The sequence below is a fragment of the Silurus aristotelis genome (assembly GCF_946808225.1).
Source record: "Silurus aristotelis genome assembly, chromosome: 12".
NCBI lineage: Eukaryota > Metazoa > Chordata > Actinopteri > Siluriformes > Siluridae > Silurus > Silurus aristotelis.
In genome coordinates this window covers 4,483,944-4,502,603 of record NC_139585.1, presented here as the reverse complement: position 1 = coordinate 4,502,603, position 18,660 = coordinate 4,483,944, and the positions used below count along the sequence as shown (strand labels likewise).

Below are 18,660 nucleotides of genomic sequence, written 5' to 3'. Positions count from 1 at the left end.
CAGTTGAAGACAAGACATATGGTCCAACTGCTCAACAATTCCTTATGAATAAAGAATAAAGTGCTGCGTATCTTCACCATTACTCGCCGCTCAGTTACAAAATAAAACACGCCTGGACTGTGCATTTGACCACTTCTAGTTCATCACCAATGTTTATTGGCCCATGTCTGGTGAACACAAACCACTTTAATACAATAGAATTAAGTAAAATAAATTAAAGAAAGTGAAAAAAGGAACACAATATAAACATTTTAGTGAAGCATTTTATTTGTTTATTTATTTATTTGTGTAGACATTAAAGCCACATTTTAGCTTTTACCTTTAAATTGTAAATTGCACTTGCTACATTTCAGTCTAAAGTTTTACATTTATTCCCTTTTTTTATTTATATATATATATATATATATATATATATATATATATATATATATATATATATATATATATATATATATATATATATATATATAGAGAGAGAGAGAGAGAGAGAGAGAGAGAGAGAGAGAGAGAGAGGCCATGATGCAAATATGTTTTATGCCAGAGTGGCTCTGGGAGAATCCTTCAAGCTTTTTATATATATATATATAAGTGTTCTTCCTTACAGACAGGATTCAGAGTATAACTTCTTTTAAATGGTTACAACAAATGTGTTTTAGGGTTTAGTCAAATATGGCTTTTTCGAATTCGTTTTTATTTGTTCAGAAATGTGTATTCATACTTTAAAAAAAATCCCAACTATTTTTCTTATAAAAAAAAAAAATACAGTTATGTAAAAAAAAAAAAAAAAAAAAAAAAAAAAAAAGAATGATCTCAGTCAGCTTGTTTTATCTGTGTGAAATCGTTCATGCAGTTTTAGAAACTGACCAATAAGAGTGTCAGGACGTGTAAGGGCGTTAAAGGGGTGTGGCCTTGACCAAATCGTTTTTTAGAAAGTGGGTGGGGGGGTCTTGATGTCAGCCGTTAATAATAATAATAATAATAATAATAATAATAATAATAATAATAATAATAATAATAATAATAATAATAATAATAATACATTCAAAAGGATTTTCATATCTTTTGCATTAAAAAAAGAAAGAAAAAAGAGAAGAGGAGGGGGTGCTTGAGCAGATATCTGTATGTGCATCAGTACCGAAGGGGCTTCATAAACCCTTCCTAAAACCTTCATAGAGGACAAACCGCAAACTGGACCAAGTCCCGAATCCCGTTCATAAGGATGCGCAATCAGCTCACATCTTGACTTGGGAGGCTTTAGGAGTTTTTTTCTGTTCTTGCAGATTAGTGTAGCGTGTGTGTGTGTGTGTGTGTGTGTGTGTGTGTGTGTGTGTGTGTGTGTGTGTGTGTGTGTGTGTGTGTGTGAGAGAGAGAGAGAGAGAGAGAGAGAGAGAGAGAGAGAGACGTGTGGCAATATCTCCAAGCACTCCATAACTGCCTATAAGGAACAATTCCCTCTATACTACTGTATAGTTTATAACAGAGTGGAAGTGCATCAGAAATAGTAATGCAAAAAAAAAATAATCAAAAGAAAGAAAGAAAGAAAAATATCAAGCTCATCTGCATTGATTTTCAGGATTTTTCTTTTTTTTTCTTTTTGGAACCGTGTCCGTCCAAGCATGCAGTCTCTGAGACACAATCACAAGTTATAAAGACATGGACGGAGGTGAAATGATGAACAGGAGGGATTGAGATGTTGAAGGAATGGGATTGCATAACGAAGAGAGAGAGAGAGAGAGAGAGAGAGAGAGAGAGAGAGAGAGAGAGAGAGAGAGAGATATGAGAAATAGATATGCATCATGAGTATGAGGAAGAGTGCGTAAAGAAAGGGGGAAAGGAATCCTTGACTTTGTGATGTCTCATATTTCTGATAAATGCTAAAGAAAAGGATTCTACATGACATAAAATGCAGAATAATCTGGGATTAGATGAGCGGTCTGATCTTTCCGTGCAATCGGGATGGATCTTGCACCATTCTTTCCCCCTGAATTTCAACTTTTTTGTTGTTGCTTTTGAAAAAAAAAAGAAATCGATCATTCCGACCCTCCATCATCAGCATCAGCATCACAAGCATTCCAAACCGCAACCAGCGCGTGCGACTGTTCGTGCAACTTACCTGTTGTACAAACGATGAAATTGGCTTGAAGGATAATCAGTATTTCCCAGATTAAATCCATGTTCGGTTCCCGTCCTTCATTCCAGGGACATGGTGCTCCAAAGAAAACCAAGGCAGATCAGTTGGAGACGTCGAGTCCAGCCTGCGTCTTTTCCGTCGCACACCTTCCACAAGGTAACATCACACACACACACACGCGCGCGCACGCACGCACGCACGCGTATACACACTTACATACACACGCACACGCAATACACGCGCACAAGCACACGCTCACACGCCGGGAAGAGAGAGAACGCGAGAGGCGCGCTTATCTCGGAGACATGACGCCGCGCGTCGGATGCGCGCTCGGAAATTCCAGCGAAATCCTTTACGCGTGTGCGAGCTCCAGACCAACAAAAAACAAGGAGTAGAGAGAAAGAAAGATGATGATAGATAGATAGATAGATAGATAGATAGATAGATAGATAGATAGATAGATAGATAGATAGATAGATAGATAGATAGATAGATAGATAGATAGATAGATAGATAGATAGATAGAGTTTAATAAAGAGAAAAGAAAACACGCCGCACTTGGAAGCGGGTGCGCGCTTTAGTTTCGCGGAGAGGACATGATGGAGCCGTCCCGATCCTGCAGAGAGTGAGAGGAGGGAGAGAAGGGTGGGAGAGACCGGAGGAGCGCGCTCGAGAGAGAGAGAGAGAGAGAGAGAGAGAGAGAGAGAGAGAGAGAGAGAGAGAGAGAGAGACTGTCTGTGAAAAACAGAGAGAGGAACCGCAGTAGTTTTTTTTAACTCATCCTTGTAGTCAGGAAGAGCCTATTGGAGCTCTTGGTGTGTGGGTGGGGGCGCTTCCTGCACTTCTTTTCATTCTTTTCAGGCTAGCTACACACCCACACACACACTCATTCTCAAACCTGACACCCAAATTTAACATCATTCTGCTCCCCTTTCATCCACCCTACCTGCTTTCCCCTATGGGACAGGGTACACATTCAGAAAAAAATAGTGCACATGCTTGTGGCTGGGGTAAGTAATAAGGGGTGTCCCCTGAAAAAGCTAATGTGGAGTACTTTTACGTTCAAGTTAAGGTCCAAAATCAAAAACGTTCAAGGGAATCAATAGTACAGTTTAATCTAAGATAATGGGTCTTGGTATGAACTGGGATCATTGTGCCACATCGAATGATAAGAACAAACGTGCAAAACCTACAACCCCCAACCCCAACTTTACAACATGTTCTTCCTGCTCTTCGTTGTTAGTACCACTTACCTTTCCATCGTTATGTTTGCTCTGTCCCAACATTTTTTTAGATGATTTTCTCAGTTCTCAGTTCTATTGAGAATAAAATATAGGTTTATGAGATGTGCAAATCATTGCATTCTCTTTTTATTTACATTTGGCATTTACATTTTCGATCCCTCAGGCAGCACTGTATTTAAAACAGTCATGAATCTGTAATAAAAAATCACAGAACGAACTCATTAACACCTCCAGAAATCATCGTCTGTGAACACATTTTCCCATCATCCACAAATGCAGGTTAAAGCTCCATTATGCAGAAGAAGAAGGCACGTGTGAACATGATCCGGAAATGCCACAATCATGGTTTGTCCTTAAAATTCTCAGTTTAAACATTTGATATGTTTTATTTATTATTGTGTATAAAATATGGGATTATGAGATTTCAAAACCATTGTATTCTGTGTTTATTGACATTTTGCACAGCATTGAGTTTTTTGGAATTGGGGTCTAGAACTATTATGAATTTATGGGTTGTCAAGGTAGGTAGAATGGTTCTATGTATACTACTGTAGGTATAGATTGTTGGTAAGAGAACCCTCAAGAAGGTAATGCTTTTCTTGTTCTCCAGCAGACCTACATGGTGAATAATATGGTGATAATGGAAATTCTGGGCCTTGGGATGCTCCAGGATCATTCTCTTTCTCTCTCTCTCTCTCTCTCTCTCTCTCTCTCTCTCTCTCTCTCTCTCTCTCTCTCTCTCTCTCTCTCTCTTTCGGTCGAGTTAAACATGCTCCTGAGGCTCCAGTGACCACTGTTCTTCCTGCCCGTCTCCCCTCCGTGGATCTTCCCACTTCATCCAGGTCTGCCTCTGGATAGTGTTCTCTTCGACGGAGGAAACTCTGTGCAGCTTGGGACGGTTTTTCATCAACGCCTTGGGTGGTTCCATGAAATTCCAGAGTAAGAACGGGAGCTTTGAGGATGGATTTGGACTGTAGTTAATGTCAACAGTCTGCTACACTGACTCAGGAATACAGTTTCCTTCTGATCATCATCACTGCACCCCGCAACATTGTAAATCTGTAATAAATGGACATTCGGTCCAACCCAGATGAGGATGAGGTTCCCTCTTGAGTCTGGTTCCTCTCAAAGTTTCTTCCTTATACCATCTCGGGGAGTTTTTTTTACTTCACCACAGTCGCCACCGGTTTGCTCATAAGGGACAAACTTACACTTATAAAGAACATATTCATTTTTTATCACCACATTATCTGTGTAAAGCTGCTTTGAGACAACGTTCATTGTTAAGGTGAATTGAACTGAATTAAATCATTGTGCCATATCATTTATTTAATTAGTAATAAGTGCTAAATTTAAATCTATTAAGAATTTTTGCATTGTCGAGGTTGGATAGAAGCTCCAGATACGAAACCCTTTTAGAAAGCTGGGGAGCTTCAACAATTTTAAAAGACTCCTGAATTCACCATGTACGTCTGGTGCAATAGTCATGACATAGCCAGGTTTTATAAATGTAATGCCTTTTGTTCTGCGCGACAGCAGACCTACATGGTGAATGTTTCCAATACTGTAATGCAATGGGATTTCTGAGCCTTCGGATGTGCATCATTTATTTACAAAAAAAGTGGGACAAATGTAAATACAAACAAACAAAAAACAAAATTCCAAATCAAACAATAAAACAAACAAACCGAATCAAAAGTTTTCTACGCATTTCTGAATCATGTTCACGCATGCCTTCTTCTTTACAGGATAGAGATTTAGCCTGCATTTGTGAGGGACACGGCAAACTGTATTCACAGACAATGGGTTCTGGAGGTGTTAATGAGCTCATGCAGTGATTTCCATTACAGAACCTTGACTGTTTTAAAAGCAGTGCTGCCTGAGACCCTGAAGATCACAGGAATTCAATATTGATTTTCACCCTTGTCTCTTGTGGGATTTCTTCAGATTCTTTCAAACTGTAAAAGATGAGATATTCAACTCTTTTGCAATTTTTATGTTGAAGAACATTACAGAACTTTCACAGAGCTCTGCCCATCTTTAATTCTGAGACACTCTGACATTCTAAGATACACTATTTATAACCAATCATGTTGCAGCCACGATGTTGCAGCCATCAAATTCAAAATGACCTTATTTTTTCGACTCATTTTCCTCAGTTTAAACATTTGATATGTTTTATTATATCATAATTATTATATATTTTATTATATGTTTATGAGATTTGCAAATCATTGCATTCTGTTTTTATTTACATTTTACAGTGTCACATTGTTTTTGGAATTTGGGTTGTAATTAGTGATGCGGACAAATGTGCTAAATCTAGAAGTATCTAGAATCCCTGGGTTGTCAAGGTTGCCGGAAAGGTTCTAACTATACAAATGGGTAAAGCTTGTTGGTAAGGAACCCTTTTAGGAAGCTGAGGACCCCTGAATTCACCATGTACAGTATCTCACAAAAGTAAATACACCCCTCACATTTCAGCAACAATTTAAGTGTATCTTCTCGAGGGACCAAAAAATGAAACTTGGATATATTTTAGAAAAGTCAATGTGCAGCTAATTCTCGAATCCTCAGAGAGCCTTTGCCATGAGGTGCCATGTTGAACATCCAGTGGTCAGTATGAGAGAATTGTTCTCAAAGCACTAAATTTGAACTGCTCTAATACAAGATACACAAATATGTATATTCCTTTCAAGCTGGCAAAATAATGAATAGGACATGTGGCTTTCACTTAGGGTGTACTTACTTTTGTTGGCAGGTTTTTAGACACTAATGGCTGTATGTTGAGTTATTTTCAGAGGACAGTAAAACTGTACTGCTATACAAACTGCACATTAGCTACTAAAATATATTCAATATTTCTATCGCATTGTTCCTTGAGAAGATATACTACACTGGTTGCTAAAATGTGAGGGGTGTACTCACTTTTGTGAGTTACTGTAGTTCTGGTGGAATAGTTATGGCATAGCTAGGTTTCAAAAAGTAATGCTTTTTCTTAATCGCTAATTTGATATGGTGGTAAGGCTCGAATTTACTAATCGGAAGGTCAGAATTTAAGCCCAAGTATTGCCAAGCTGCCACTGTTGGGCTCATGAGCGAGACCTTTGACCTTCTCAGCTCCAGGGGCGCTGTAGCATGGTTGATCCTGCGTTATGAGCTTAGCTTCGAAAAAAAAAAATTGGATATGCAAAGAAAGAATTTCAGTGTGCTGTAATATACACGAGACAAGTAAAAGCTTCTATTTTTCTTTATTCTTCGTCTACCATCCATCAGTAAACATTCATATTATATATTTTTTTCTTCTTCTTTTTTCCCCAATGTCTTCTTAAAAAATGTATTTGACACTTGAAAATGGGCCCTGTGTCATATTGTGACATATGACACACCAAACCTGGTTTAGTGACATTAATACTTCACACTATACTAAGCGTGTAACCATGCTTCAGGGCATTGAGGTAGTCACTGCCTAACTGTCTTTAAAGCCTGCTATGCCCACTGCCTCAAGACTGACCACATCAATTATGCTCAGCCTGACTTGGACATAGCCTGTGCTGACTGCAGGCCTATGTCTCAGAGTCTGGCCCAGTGTAACCCCCAGCCCTGAATAAACCATTTCACGTCGCATCTGTTGTGACAGAGTTCACTATGGCACCGTGTAAGGAGTTTGACAGTTTTGTGGGAGGATTCAGGCAGGTCAAAGCTTAGCCTTACCTCAAATGGGCCACACATGTTCTGGCTAAAGCAATAATAAGTCTTATTTTCTCTGATGGCCTATAGAAACTGTTGCCTACCTAAGAACATACTATCTGGAACACTTCCACCGCCACTATTAGACCACGTTAAAGATGTCCCATGTACTTTCCAGAGTGAAATTCTTTGTTTGCATATTCCAGTGATATTAGGAGCTGAGGTCAGACTTGATACAGTGCTCTTGGATCATTTAGGGTTTAGGGCCTTGCTCAGGGGGCCCCAAGAGTGGCAATTCGGCAGTACTGGGGCTTAAACCTTGTTGAAGTCTTAACCACTGAGCTGGTACTTTGCTGAGCTAGTAAATTTACGGTACTTGGTAACACAGTGACCTCAGAGAAAGGCTTCCTAAATATACCGTTAATTGAAGTGAGGTTAGGTTTTCTGAGAATATTAGTCACTATAAGGCTTGCCAGTCAGATTTACATTTGGAAAATGGCATCTGTTAATGATGTTAGAACTGATGACGGCAGCCAGATCAATGATCTGATGACTAGACAGGGTTCTTGGCAAAGGTGCTGTAATGGAGATTGATATTCACCCCAGAAGCTTACCTTCAGGATGTGTTATCATGCCACAAGAGTAGGGGGCATTTGGGTCCCTGATTTGAGATTAGAACTTTCAACCAGCTGGAAATAAGCATTGTCTGGTTATACAATATTTTCATAGTGATCTCAACCACCAGGATTGCAGGAAGTCATGCTCTCTATGCCTCACAAAGCATCTACTCTAGTGGATCCATGTGTGACTGGTCTTCATGAAAGCAACCAATTTTTTTCCCAGTGCTTTACAATGGTGTAGTGGATTCCCATGTAAAAAAAAAGATGATTTGCAACTATACCCAGAGAAGGTATTCTAGATCCAGGACAAGTATGATTAAGCAAATGTGGAGTTCTTATTGGTGAACTATATGGCTGGTACCAAAGAAAAAAAAAAAACAATTCCAAAAGTTTTTTTTTAATTAAACGCAAAAAAAATATTTATAAATAAAACAATAAATAAAATGCAATGATTGCAATGATTTTCAAATCTCATAAACTAAAACCATGTTTTATTCACAGTAGAACTTTTAAATACATTATTTTTTAACCTAGTAAAATGTATTATTTTAAAGAAAATATTAGGTCATTAAAAAAAATATATTGTGACAGGGCCATGATTAACAATACCGTAATTTCTGGACTATTAAATGCACCCAAATATAAACCGCACCCACTGAATTTTACAAAGATTTTTATTTTGAACATAAATAAGCCGCACCTGTCTATAAGCCGCAGTGTCTACATTGAAACTAATGAACTTTACACAGGCTTTAACGAAAGACAGTGTCTGTTACACGGTGTAACAGGTGAAATATGTTGTGGCTCCTTTAAGAGCAGAGCGGCATTTTTGGGAATAGCCTGCCGCCGCATTTTTTCCGGTATTACTGCATGTGTGCAAGACTGAGGAATATGTCCTTATTATTTTCTGATGCTCATTTCTAAGGTTCTTTGACAAACCCGTAACACCGTTGCCAAGAAAAATAAAAAAAGCACGAGTTTTGGAAACCTGTCTGTGCTTATATGATTTCTGTTGTAACTGGAGTTAGCGAGCTCTCCCTTTACGCAGACTCAACGCGTTACAACGGCTTGTATCTAAACAGTAGCCAACCAAGAAAGTCATTGTTCACTGTCTTCCTTCTTCCTTTCACAACTATTTTTCTCAGCAGTTTATCTTTTGGCATTGTCGTGCGTTTAAAAAATCACCACCGGTGAAAGTTTTTTCTCCCGATGCCGTGCAGCTCAGGTGCGGTGTGTTTTTTTTTGTTTCAGTTTGGAAATTTCATTGGTCTAATGTTATGTTGCCGAGTTTTTTGGCTTGACGTTTGTGAAACCGGGAAAAACCAAGGAAAAATTTATAAATTAGCCACTTTGTTGTTTAAGCCGTGGGGTTCAAAGCGTGGGGAAAAAAAGTAGCGGCTTATAGTCTGGAAAATACGCTAGTTAGAATCCAATTTTTCAAGATGAATACGGTCCTATTTGTGTTTGATACAGGATTCTACCAGTTCAACAATCCTGGGTCTTCTTTGTATAATTTTTTGTTTCATGATGCACTGAATGTTTTCAATTGGTAAAAGGTTTCAACTACAGTTCAGAATATGAACTCTTTAACTACAAAGCCATACTGTTGTAATAGATGCAGTATGCAGTTTCGTCTTGTCTTTCTAACATATGCAAGACCTTCACTGAAAACAATGTCATCTGGATGGAAACATTTGCTGCTTTCTAGACTCAAAAGCTGCCCATTCTACAGGCACTAATGCACACCATGCTATCATAGAAACATGCTTTAAAACTGAGCACTAATGAGAAGTAGGATGTCTTCTTTAGTCTGGAGGATGTGGCATCCACCGTTTCGCAAAAAATTTTCTTTGGCACAAGAGAAAATAGAGTCTTTTCTAGATCATGTTTACATATTCTTCTTCTTTGTCTAATAGAGCTTTAACCTACATTTGTGGACAACACAGTTAGCTGTGTTTACAGTCAATGATTTTTGGAGGTGTTTCTGAGCCAATTTCAACGAAGATCAAAGGCATCTAATATAAATTTTTGCATTTCTCAAGATTCTTGAAAACTTTCGATATATTATGTACTGTAGATAATGAGATATTCAAAGTTGCTTCTTCCGCTCCTTCCACTACCATTTTATAGACACAGTTTTTCACAGATTGTTTTTCATACCAATCATGTTACTGACCTTTTGCCAGTTAGCCTAATTAGTTGTAAAATGTTCATCCAGCTGTTTCTTTTTAGTAACACACTTTTCCAGCCGTTGAACATAATCTCGTATTTTTGACAGGTGTTGCAGCAGTTAAATTTAAAACTGACTTGATTTTTTTTTTTTTTTATCTTGAGATGGTACACTTCTTTACCTTCATCGTAAATGGTACATTACATTTGTTCTATTGTAAATAAAATATAAATCTATTTATGAATATTTATTTATGTTCCTGCCTCATTGTGCACCACCCCAAATTGGCATGTTTAATCCAGATATTTCACACCAACATTCTTGATATTCAAAAAGAGTGAAATGGAATGAGTCCATTTCCTTGTCAGTTGGAACCTGAGTTTAATTGTTTCTGTGGAAAAATAGCGGCATGACAGCAGTATTTACTGCACGAACGGCAGAATGGAAACTTTATTGCACGGTTGTGTTGCAAGGTATACACACAAGAACGTATCCAGACCCCTGGTGGTTCATGAACCCTCATTACATACATGGTTCAAGTTGGATTTAAAGGTTTCCTAGCAGAGTATCACACTGCCTATACAGGGGTAGAAGGGTCAGCATTCTGACTGGTCTGCACCTATATGCCCCATATGCACCAAGCTGTTATTCCCTGTGTTCTGAAACATTTCTGTCACAGCCAGCAGGAACTTTTTTTCAGTTATTTGTACAACAGTAGCTCTTGTGGGATCCGGCCAGATGGGCTAGCTTTGTCTCCTTACCCTCATTAATGAGCCATGGGCAGAAATGACCCAGTCACAGGCTGCCCAGTTGTCCTTGCATTGACCACTTTTAGTAGGCACTAACCACTGCATATCAGGAACACACCATGAGGCATGTCGCTTTTTACGATTTGGGTCTATATCTCAAAAATGATCAAAATCAAGTTTTCCAAATAAAGCCATAGCTTCATCACATAAAAAGTGTTTCTGGGTCGGTGCAATGTTAAGTGTCAAACATTCCTCTCAAAACTTTTGTAGCATTGGTAATCAGTAGCTAGAAAATATTCAAGTAATTCTGGCATTGTATGGTGTCTGCCGGAAGCATTTCGGAGGACAGTCCTACTTGTTCTTCTGGAGAATTTCTCAGCAAATCCAGTCCAAATGTTAATCCCACAGCTTCCTTCTGTACATCTCTCAGTAAAGCAGTGCCAGCTAAAACAGCAAAAGCCCACCATCTGGCCCTTTTTTCACCTTCTCGACCTGAGAATATACTGTACATATGTTTGCCAACCTTCAGAGCAGATTGTGATACAAGCTTGGGCTACTAGGGCATTCATTTGTGGCTTCAATTAAAATAGATTGCCTAACAAATTAGACTTATTCTGTTTGCAATGCAAACAACTGGGAAAAACTGATGCTGATGCATATGTCACATGATAGGCTCTATTTACAAAAGTTCATTGGAAAAAATATATACTGTGGCGATCTAAAATCAGATATGAAGAAATAAAATCAGAATTGTTTAATAAGGCTGGTTATATGAACATAACCTTGTTCAGGTATTTCCTGACTTGGACAATGGAGATGTGTTTTGATGACCTCCTCGTAATTTTTTCTCTTTTTCTTTTTTTTATAAGCTTGTACACTATTGCTTTTTATTCTTCTGTGCTATTTATTCCTTTTATCACTTCTTATCACATTCTTGCCACTTGGGGAAGGTTGGACTCTGGATCGGAAGGGCATAGGTTCAAATCTCAGCACCACCAAGCTGCTACTGCAGGGGGCTTATGCAAGGACCTTAATCCTCAACTGCTCAGTTTGTAAGCCGCTCTGAATAAATGCCGTAAATGCCTTCTCTTTTATTCTTTTTTTATTGTATTTAATTTTATTCTATTGTGTTATTTAAGTGTATTTGTCTACTTACTAGTGTACACTTTATATGTTTCCTGTCTTGCCTACTCACTATTACATGTACATTTGCACATGGAGCCTTTGGACAAACGCAATTTTGTTCTGCTTTGCACATTGTTGCCTGGTTAAATGTTCAAGTTCAAGTTTAAGTTCAGGTCGGCTTTATTGTCATTTCAAACGTATACAGTTCAGTACAAAGTGAGACGAAACCACGTTTCCACAGGTTTAAGGTGCAACAGCAAACAACATGAATTAACAAAAGGAACACAAAGAACACAGAAATACACATAGCTCTAAACTAACAACACAAAGTGCATATGTGCAGCATTTAGTGCAAAAAGAGGAGTAGGAAAAGCAGAGAGACAACATGAGACAAGGAAAACCAGTCTCATAGTAGCACCAACCAGTACAGTACAGAAGGTTGTGCAAAATGGATTGTCCATATACAAATATACAAAAAATACATACTGTACATGTAAACATTTGGCTGGCGTAACACTTTTGGTTCAGCTAAGATGTGCAAACAGCAGTTTGTGAAAGCAGAGGTGTTTTTTCTTCTTCTTGTTGTTCAGTTTCTTTATGTTGAGAAGTCTAATGGCTTGTGGAAAGACACTATTACACAGTCTGTATGCGAGGCCCGAATGCTTTGTATCTCTTTCCAGACGGCAAGAGAGTGGAGTGTGTGATGGGTGTGTGTGATCCGAGACCGGTCGTGCAGGTACTGATGTACAGTAAGTAAGTTGAGAAGGTCTGGGGTGCAGTCAGAATTTTAATTCAACCCAAAGGTTGAGCTTTATAGCGAGAGATCTTCCACTCCAACATATCTAAACCACATTTTCATTGAACTGGCTTTGTGCACAAAGGCATTGTGATGCTGGAACAGGTTTGGGTTTCCTCATTCTAATAAATAGGAAAACTAATTCTACTGCATCCAAAAGACATTCTATACAATTGTGCACCTCCAGCTATGGATAAAATCTTAAGAAAAAAGTAGTTTTATCCATATATTGTAGTTGCAGCCAGTTGGAATCAACAATAACTGGCATTCGTAGAACTGCTAAGTCCAGTTGTTAATTGCAGTTTGTAGAAGTTGCACTGCCTTTGAACAAGTACTGACACTCATTTCTCACTTACACTTCCTGTGCCAATGATTCCAGGTTCTCCTGGGGATATTCTGACATGTAACTGTAACAAATGTCTCCACTGGGTCCTGAGTCTGCCTCAGGGTCTCTATCCTTTTTAATGACCTAATATAGCTCGAGTAGAAGCAAAAATAATGGGGAATCCTTGTAAGTTGTTCAAATCAGCTCAACCATGTTCTCTCGAATAGGGAATCTATCTCTACCAAGATTAAGGGTATTAGGGACCACCTCTGATATCTACAGGCAAGTGTATGATCAGGTCATTAACCAAATACACCGATCAGGCTTAACATTATTACATTATAACATTAGGATTTGTTGTGGGTGGATATATTTATTAGGCAGTAAGTGAACATTTTGTCCTCAAAGGTGATGTTAGAAGTAGGAAAAATGGGCGATTTGAGAGAGTTGGACAAATTGTGACGTCTAGACGACTGGGTCAGAGCATCTCCAAAACTGCAGCTCTTGTGGGAGGTTCCTGGTCTGTAGTGGTCAGAGTCTAACAAAAGTGCTCCAACGAAGGAGCAATGGTGAACCGGGGACAGGGTCGTAGGATGCCGAGGCTCATTGATGCACGTGAGGAATGAAGGCTGGTCCGTGTGGTCAGACCCAACAGACAAACTCCTGTAGCTTAAACTGCTGAAGAGGTTTTTGTTATCGTGGAGCAGAATTGCTTTCCTTGCGGTAGTTTATAGGATAAATAATCAAGAGAGTGGGTGCTGTCATAATGATTTTCCTGATTGCCATCGTACAGGTCTTCAATCGATGATCCTTAGCAGGCTTGTTGGTGCATTGCAGCTTCCTCTTTTTTGGGGGGACGAAGCTGCACCAAAGCAGATAGAGGGCTCTATAGTGGCAGTATAGAATTGTACCAGAGTAGCCTGGGATCGATGGAAATTTGCCAGTTGCTATAAGACATGCCATCCTTTGCAGTGCTTTCTTGTTAATGGATAATGTATGGATCTTTCATTTAAGAATGGTGACATGAAGCCATTTTTTACCTGCAATGTGTCGGATGGAAAGTACACCTGATAATAATAACCTCCACTCTTCTGGGAAGATGTTCTACTAGATTTTGTGGAGATTTATGTTCATCCAGCCACAAGGCTGTTAGTAAAGTCAGGTAGCAGTCAGCATTTACATTCATCCCAAAGGTGTTCAATAAGGTGGAGGGTCAGAGCTCTATAAGAGAAGATCTTCCACTCCAACCCATGTAAAGCATATCTTCATGTCTTCACATTGTTAACCTGGAACAGGTTTGGGTCTCCTAGTTCAAGGAAAATGTGTTTCGAAAACATCCTGTACAAGTTTGAGGTAACAATTTGGGGAGGAACCAGATATGGCTGGAAAAGTCAGCTGTCCCAATACTTTTTTTTTCATATAGTGTATGCTAGTGCTGTTTTTTTTTTTTTTGTTGCTTAAAATATTGCATTTGTTTGTATTTATAGAAGTCTGTGAGCTGTAGAGAGGTTCTTCTTTTACATTTTGCCCTTTAAGACATTCATACTAAGCTATGCTCACTTCCATTTTCTTCATCTGCAAATTCAATGCTTTTGAGGTGCGCAGTGCTGCTGACGTCTGACCTACAAAATGCAAAGAGTTGCAGAAAGGTGCAAATTAGTACGTTAGATAAATGTAATAGACACCTTCCTAGGTTCAAAAGCTTGAGGCAGTGCTGCTGAAAGGTTGTGAGTTCAAATCTTAAGACTGCCCGTGAGCAACGTCTTTAACCCTGACACAAACTCACAGTAGAAGGTGTATGTGTGTGTGTGTGTGTGTGTGTGTGTGTGTGTGTGTGTGTGTGTGTGTGTATGTGTGTGTGTGTGTGTAGCCTGGATAAAAGGGTTTGGCAACTGAAATCATGTAGTAAACGTTTAAGCGGCAGAACCGTGAAAATTCTGTGGCTCTGATCGACCGTAAAAACAGCTTTTACTCAAGTAAATGTGAGGCTGACAAATGAGAAGTGACAATGACACGGGTACGATTAACTAACTTAAGGTTAATAAAGGTTCATAAAGTGCCTTTGACTCTTATTATGGCTCGGCCGTTTAACACCGCAGTCCGCTTTAATTTGCAGAGTTTCTGCTGATGGACTGCACCAATGACAATCACTCCTGCGTAAACAAGAATGACCGGACTTCTAATGGGAAAATCAAAACATATTAGGAGATTTGGATTTCTGCTTCAGGAAGCCAATTGGCATCGAATGACAGCGAGTGAAAGCAACACGGGAGACGTATTAAATGAAAGGATTGCAGCGTAGTTCTTCGATGTGCAATGTATGGAAAGGAAAATTGAAAACATGCTACACTAATGAATACTATGTGCAAGGTTTAATTTTCATTTATAAAATTTTTTTTTTTTTTTTTGACTGACCGAATCCATTATAAGGTCAATTTATCCTGATTAAAATACTTTTCATTTTTTACTTTTTTTTTTTTGCATTAATGCATATTAGTGCTTGAAACATGATTTTGTGCACCCAGTGAATGTTAAGTCAAACAAAAGACACTATTATAGGAACAAATTTACACATAGTGCCTTGCGTCTGTCAAATTCTGAGGATACGTCTTTAATTCTATATGTTGTATGTTCAATATTGGTAATAATAGTTATAGTAATAATAATTAATAATAATAATATTAATTAAATACAATATTAATCCAATAATACCAATAATAATAATAATAATAATAATAATAATAATAATAATAATAATAATAATAATAATAAAAATAAAAATAAAAATAATAATACAATCAGACAGTCAGGACATTTGTCCAGACTAAAAAATAAGCAAATAAAAAGACCCCAGGAGCACAGAGAATTAGGGGCCTTGCTCAAGGGCCCTATAGTGGCAGTTTGCCAGTTTGGGGTTTAAACCATCAACCTTTCAATCAGTAACCCAGAGCCTTAATTACCAAGCTACAACTTCTTAATAAAAGCCAATGCAGCTGCATGCAACATTTATACTGTATTGTACCAACAATCAAATCCATAACAAAGAGCACTTCATACAGGTGGCTTATAAAGTATAAGCAATACAAGCACATAAACACTATAAACAGTTCATGGAACTTCTTCTTCTTCTTTCGGCTGCTCCCATTAGGGGTCGCCACAGCGGATCATCCGTCTCCATACCACCCTGTCCTCTATATCTGCCTCTTTTACACCAACTACCTGCATGTCTTCCCTCACCACATCCATGAACCTCCTCCTTGGCCTTCCTCTTTTCCTCCTACCTGGTGGCTCCATCTTCAGCATTTTTCTACCAATATAATTCATGTCCCTTCTCTGCACATGTCCAAACCATCTCAATCTCGCCTCCCTCACCTTGTCACCAAAACATCCTACATGTGCTGTCCCTCTAATAAACTCATTTCTAATCTTGTCCATCCTCGTCACTCCCAATGAAAACCTTAACATCTTCAGCTCTGCTACCTCCAGCTCCACCTCCTGTCTTTTACTCAATGCCACTGTCTCTAATCCATACAACATCGCAGGTCTCACCACAGTCCTATAAACTTTCCCTTTCATTCTTGCAGATACTCTTCTATCACAAATCACTCCTGTCACTCTTCTCCACCCACTCCACCCTGCCTGCACTCTTTTCTTTACTTCCCTAACACACTCTCCATTACTTTGCACTGTTGACCCCAGGTACCTGAACTCCTCCACCTTCTCCACCTCTTCTCCCTGCAACCGCATCACTCCACTGCCCTCCCTCTCATTCACACACATGTACTCTGTCTTACTCCTACTGACTTTCATTCCCCTTCTCTCCAGCGCATATCTCCACCTCTCCAGGCTCTTCTCAACCTGCTCTCTACTCTCACCACAAATCACAATATCATCTGCAAACATCATAGTCCAGGGAGACTCCTGTCTGACCTCATCCGTCAACCTGTCCATCACCACTGCAAACAGGAAAGGGCTCAGGGCCGATCCTTGATGCAGTCCAACCTTCACCCTGAACCAGTCTGTCGTACCTACTGCACACTTTACTGCCGTCACACTGTCCTCATACATGTCCTGCACCACCCTCACATACTTCTCTGACACACCTGACTTCCTCATACAATACCACAACTCCTCTCTCGGCACCCTGTCGTACGCTTTCTCTAAATCCACAAATACACAATGCAGCTCCTTCTGTCCTTCTCTATACTTCTCCATCAACATCCTTAAAGCAAATAAGGCATCTGTGGTGCTCTTCCTCGGCATGAAACCATACTGTTGCTCACAGATGGTCACCTCTTCTCTCAACCTGGCTTCCACTACTCTTTCCCATAACTTCATGGTGTGACTGATCAACTTAATTCCCCTGTAGTTACTGCAGGTCTGCACATCTCCCTTATGCTTAAAGATCGGTACCAGCACACTCCTTCTCCATTCCTCAGGCATCCTCTCCCCTTCCAGAATCCTGTTAAACAATCTGGTTAAAAACTCCACTGCCATCTCTCCTAAACATCTCAACGCTTCTACCGGTATGTCATCTGGTCCAACCGACTTTCCATTCTTCATCCTCTTAATCGCTGCTCTCACTTCCTCCTTACTAATCCTATCTACATCCTGCTTCACCAACTCCACATCCTCCAACCTTCTCTCTCTCTGATTTTCCTTATTCATCAGCTGCTCAAAATACTCCCTCCATCTTCTCAACACACTCTCCTCACTAGTCAACACATTTCCCTCTCCATCCTTTATTGCTCTAACTTGCAGTACATCCTTCCCAGCTCGGTCCCTCTGCTTGGCCAATCGGTATAAATCCTTTTCTCCTTCCTTAGTGTCCAACCTCTTATACAGTTCCTCATATGCCTTTTCCTTGGCTTTCGCCACATCCCTTTTAACCTGCTAACGCATCTCATTGTACTCCTGCCTACTTTTCTCATCACTCTGTCGATCCCACTTCTGTTTTGCCAACCTCTTTCCCCTAATGCTCTCCTGCACTTCCTCATTCCACCACCACGTCTCCTTGTCTTGCTTTCTATTTCCAGATGTTACACCAAGTACTTTTCTAGCTGCCTCCCTCATCACTCCTGCAGTAGTTGCCCAATCCTCCGGCACCTCTTCACCACCACCGAGCCCCTGTCTGACCTCTTCCCTGAACCTCACACTACACTCTTCCTCCTTCAGTTTCCACCATCTTATTCTTCTTTCAAACCTTACTTTCCTCCTCTTCTTCTTCGCCTCCAAAACCATCCTACAGACCACCATCCGATGCTGTCTAGCTACACTGTCCCCCGCCAACACCTTACAGTCTCCAATCTCCTTCAGGTTGCATCTCCTACACAGAAGATAATCCACCTGTGTGCACCTTCCTCCACTCTTATACGTCACCCTATGATCCTCCTTCTTCTTAAAATACGTGTTCACCACTGCCATTTCCATCCTTTTAGCAAAATCTACCACCATCTGCCCTTCCACATTCCTCTCCTTAAAACCATACCTACCCATCACCTCCTCATCACCTCTGTTCCCTTCACCTACATGCCCATTAAAGTCTGCCCCAATCACCAATCGTTCTTTCCTAGGTACACCATCTACCACTTCATCTAATTCACTCCAGAATCTTTCTTTCTCCTCCATCTCACAGCCAACTTGTGGAGCATAGGCACTGATGACATTTATCATCATCCCTTCAACTTCCACCTTCACGATCATCACCCTATCAGAAACTCTCTTCACCTCCACTACACTCTTACTGTACGCTTCCTTCAGAATCACCCCTACACCATTTCTCTTCCCATCCACACCATGATAAAACAGTT

General features: G+C 39.7%; 1 protein-coding gene across 1 annotated transcript in view; it reads right to left on the bottom strand.

Annotated features, from left to right (window-relative positions):
* ca10a (carbonic anhydrase Xa) overlaps positions 1-2,927 on the bottom strand; it is a 252,823-nt gene extending 249,896 nt beyond the window's left edge. Inside the window, exon 1 of the mRNA XM_083556626.1 lies at positions 2,114-2,927. Coding sequence (XP_083412752.1) covers positions 2,114-2,174 — 61 coding nt within the window. The 5' untranslated portion in view covers positions 2,175-2,927. The remainder of the gene's footprint in view (positions 1-2,113) is intronic.
* Positions 2,928-18,660: the final 15,733 nt, after the last annotated feature.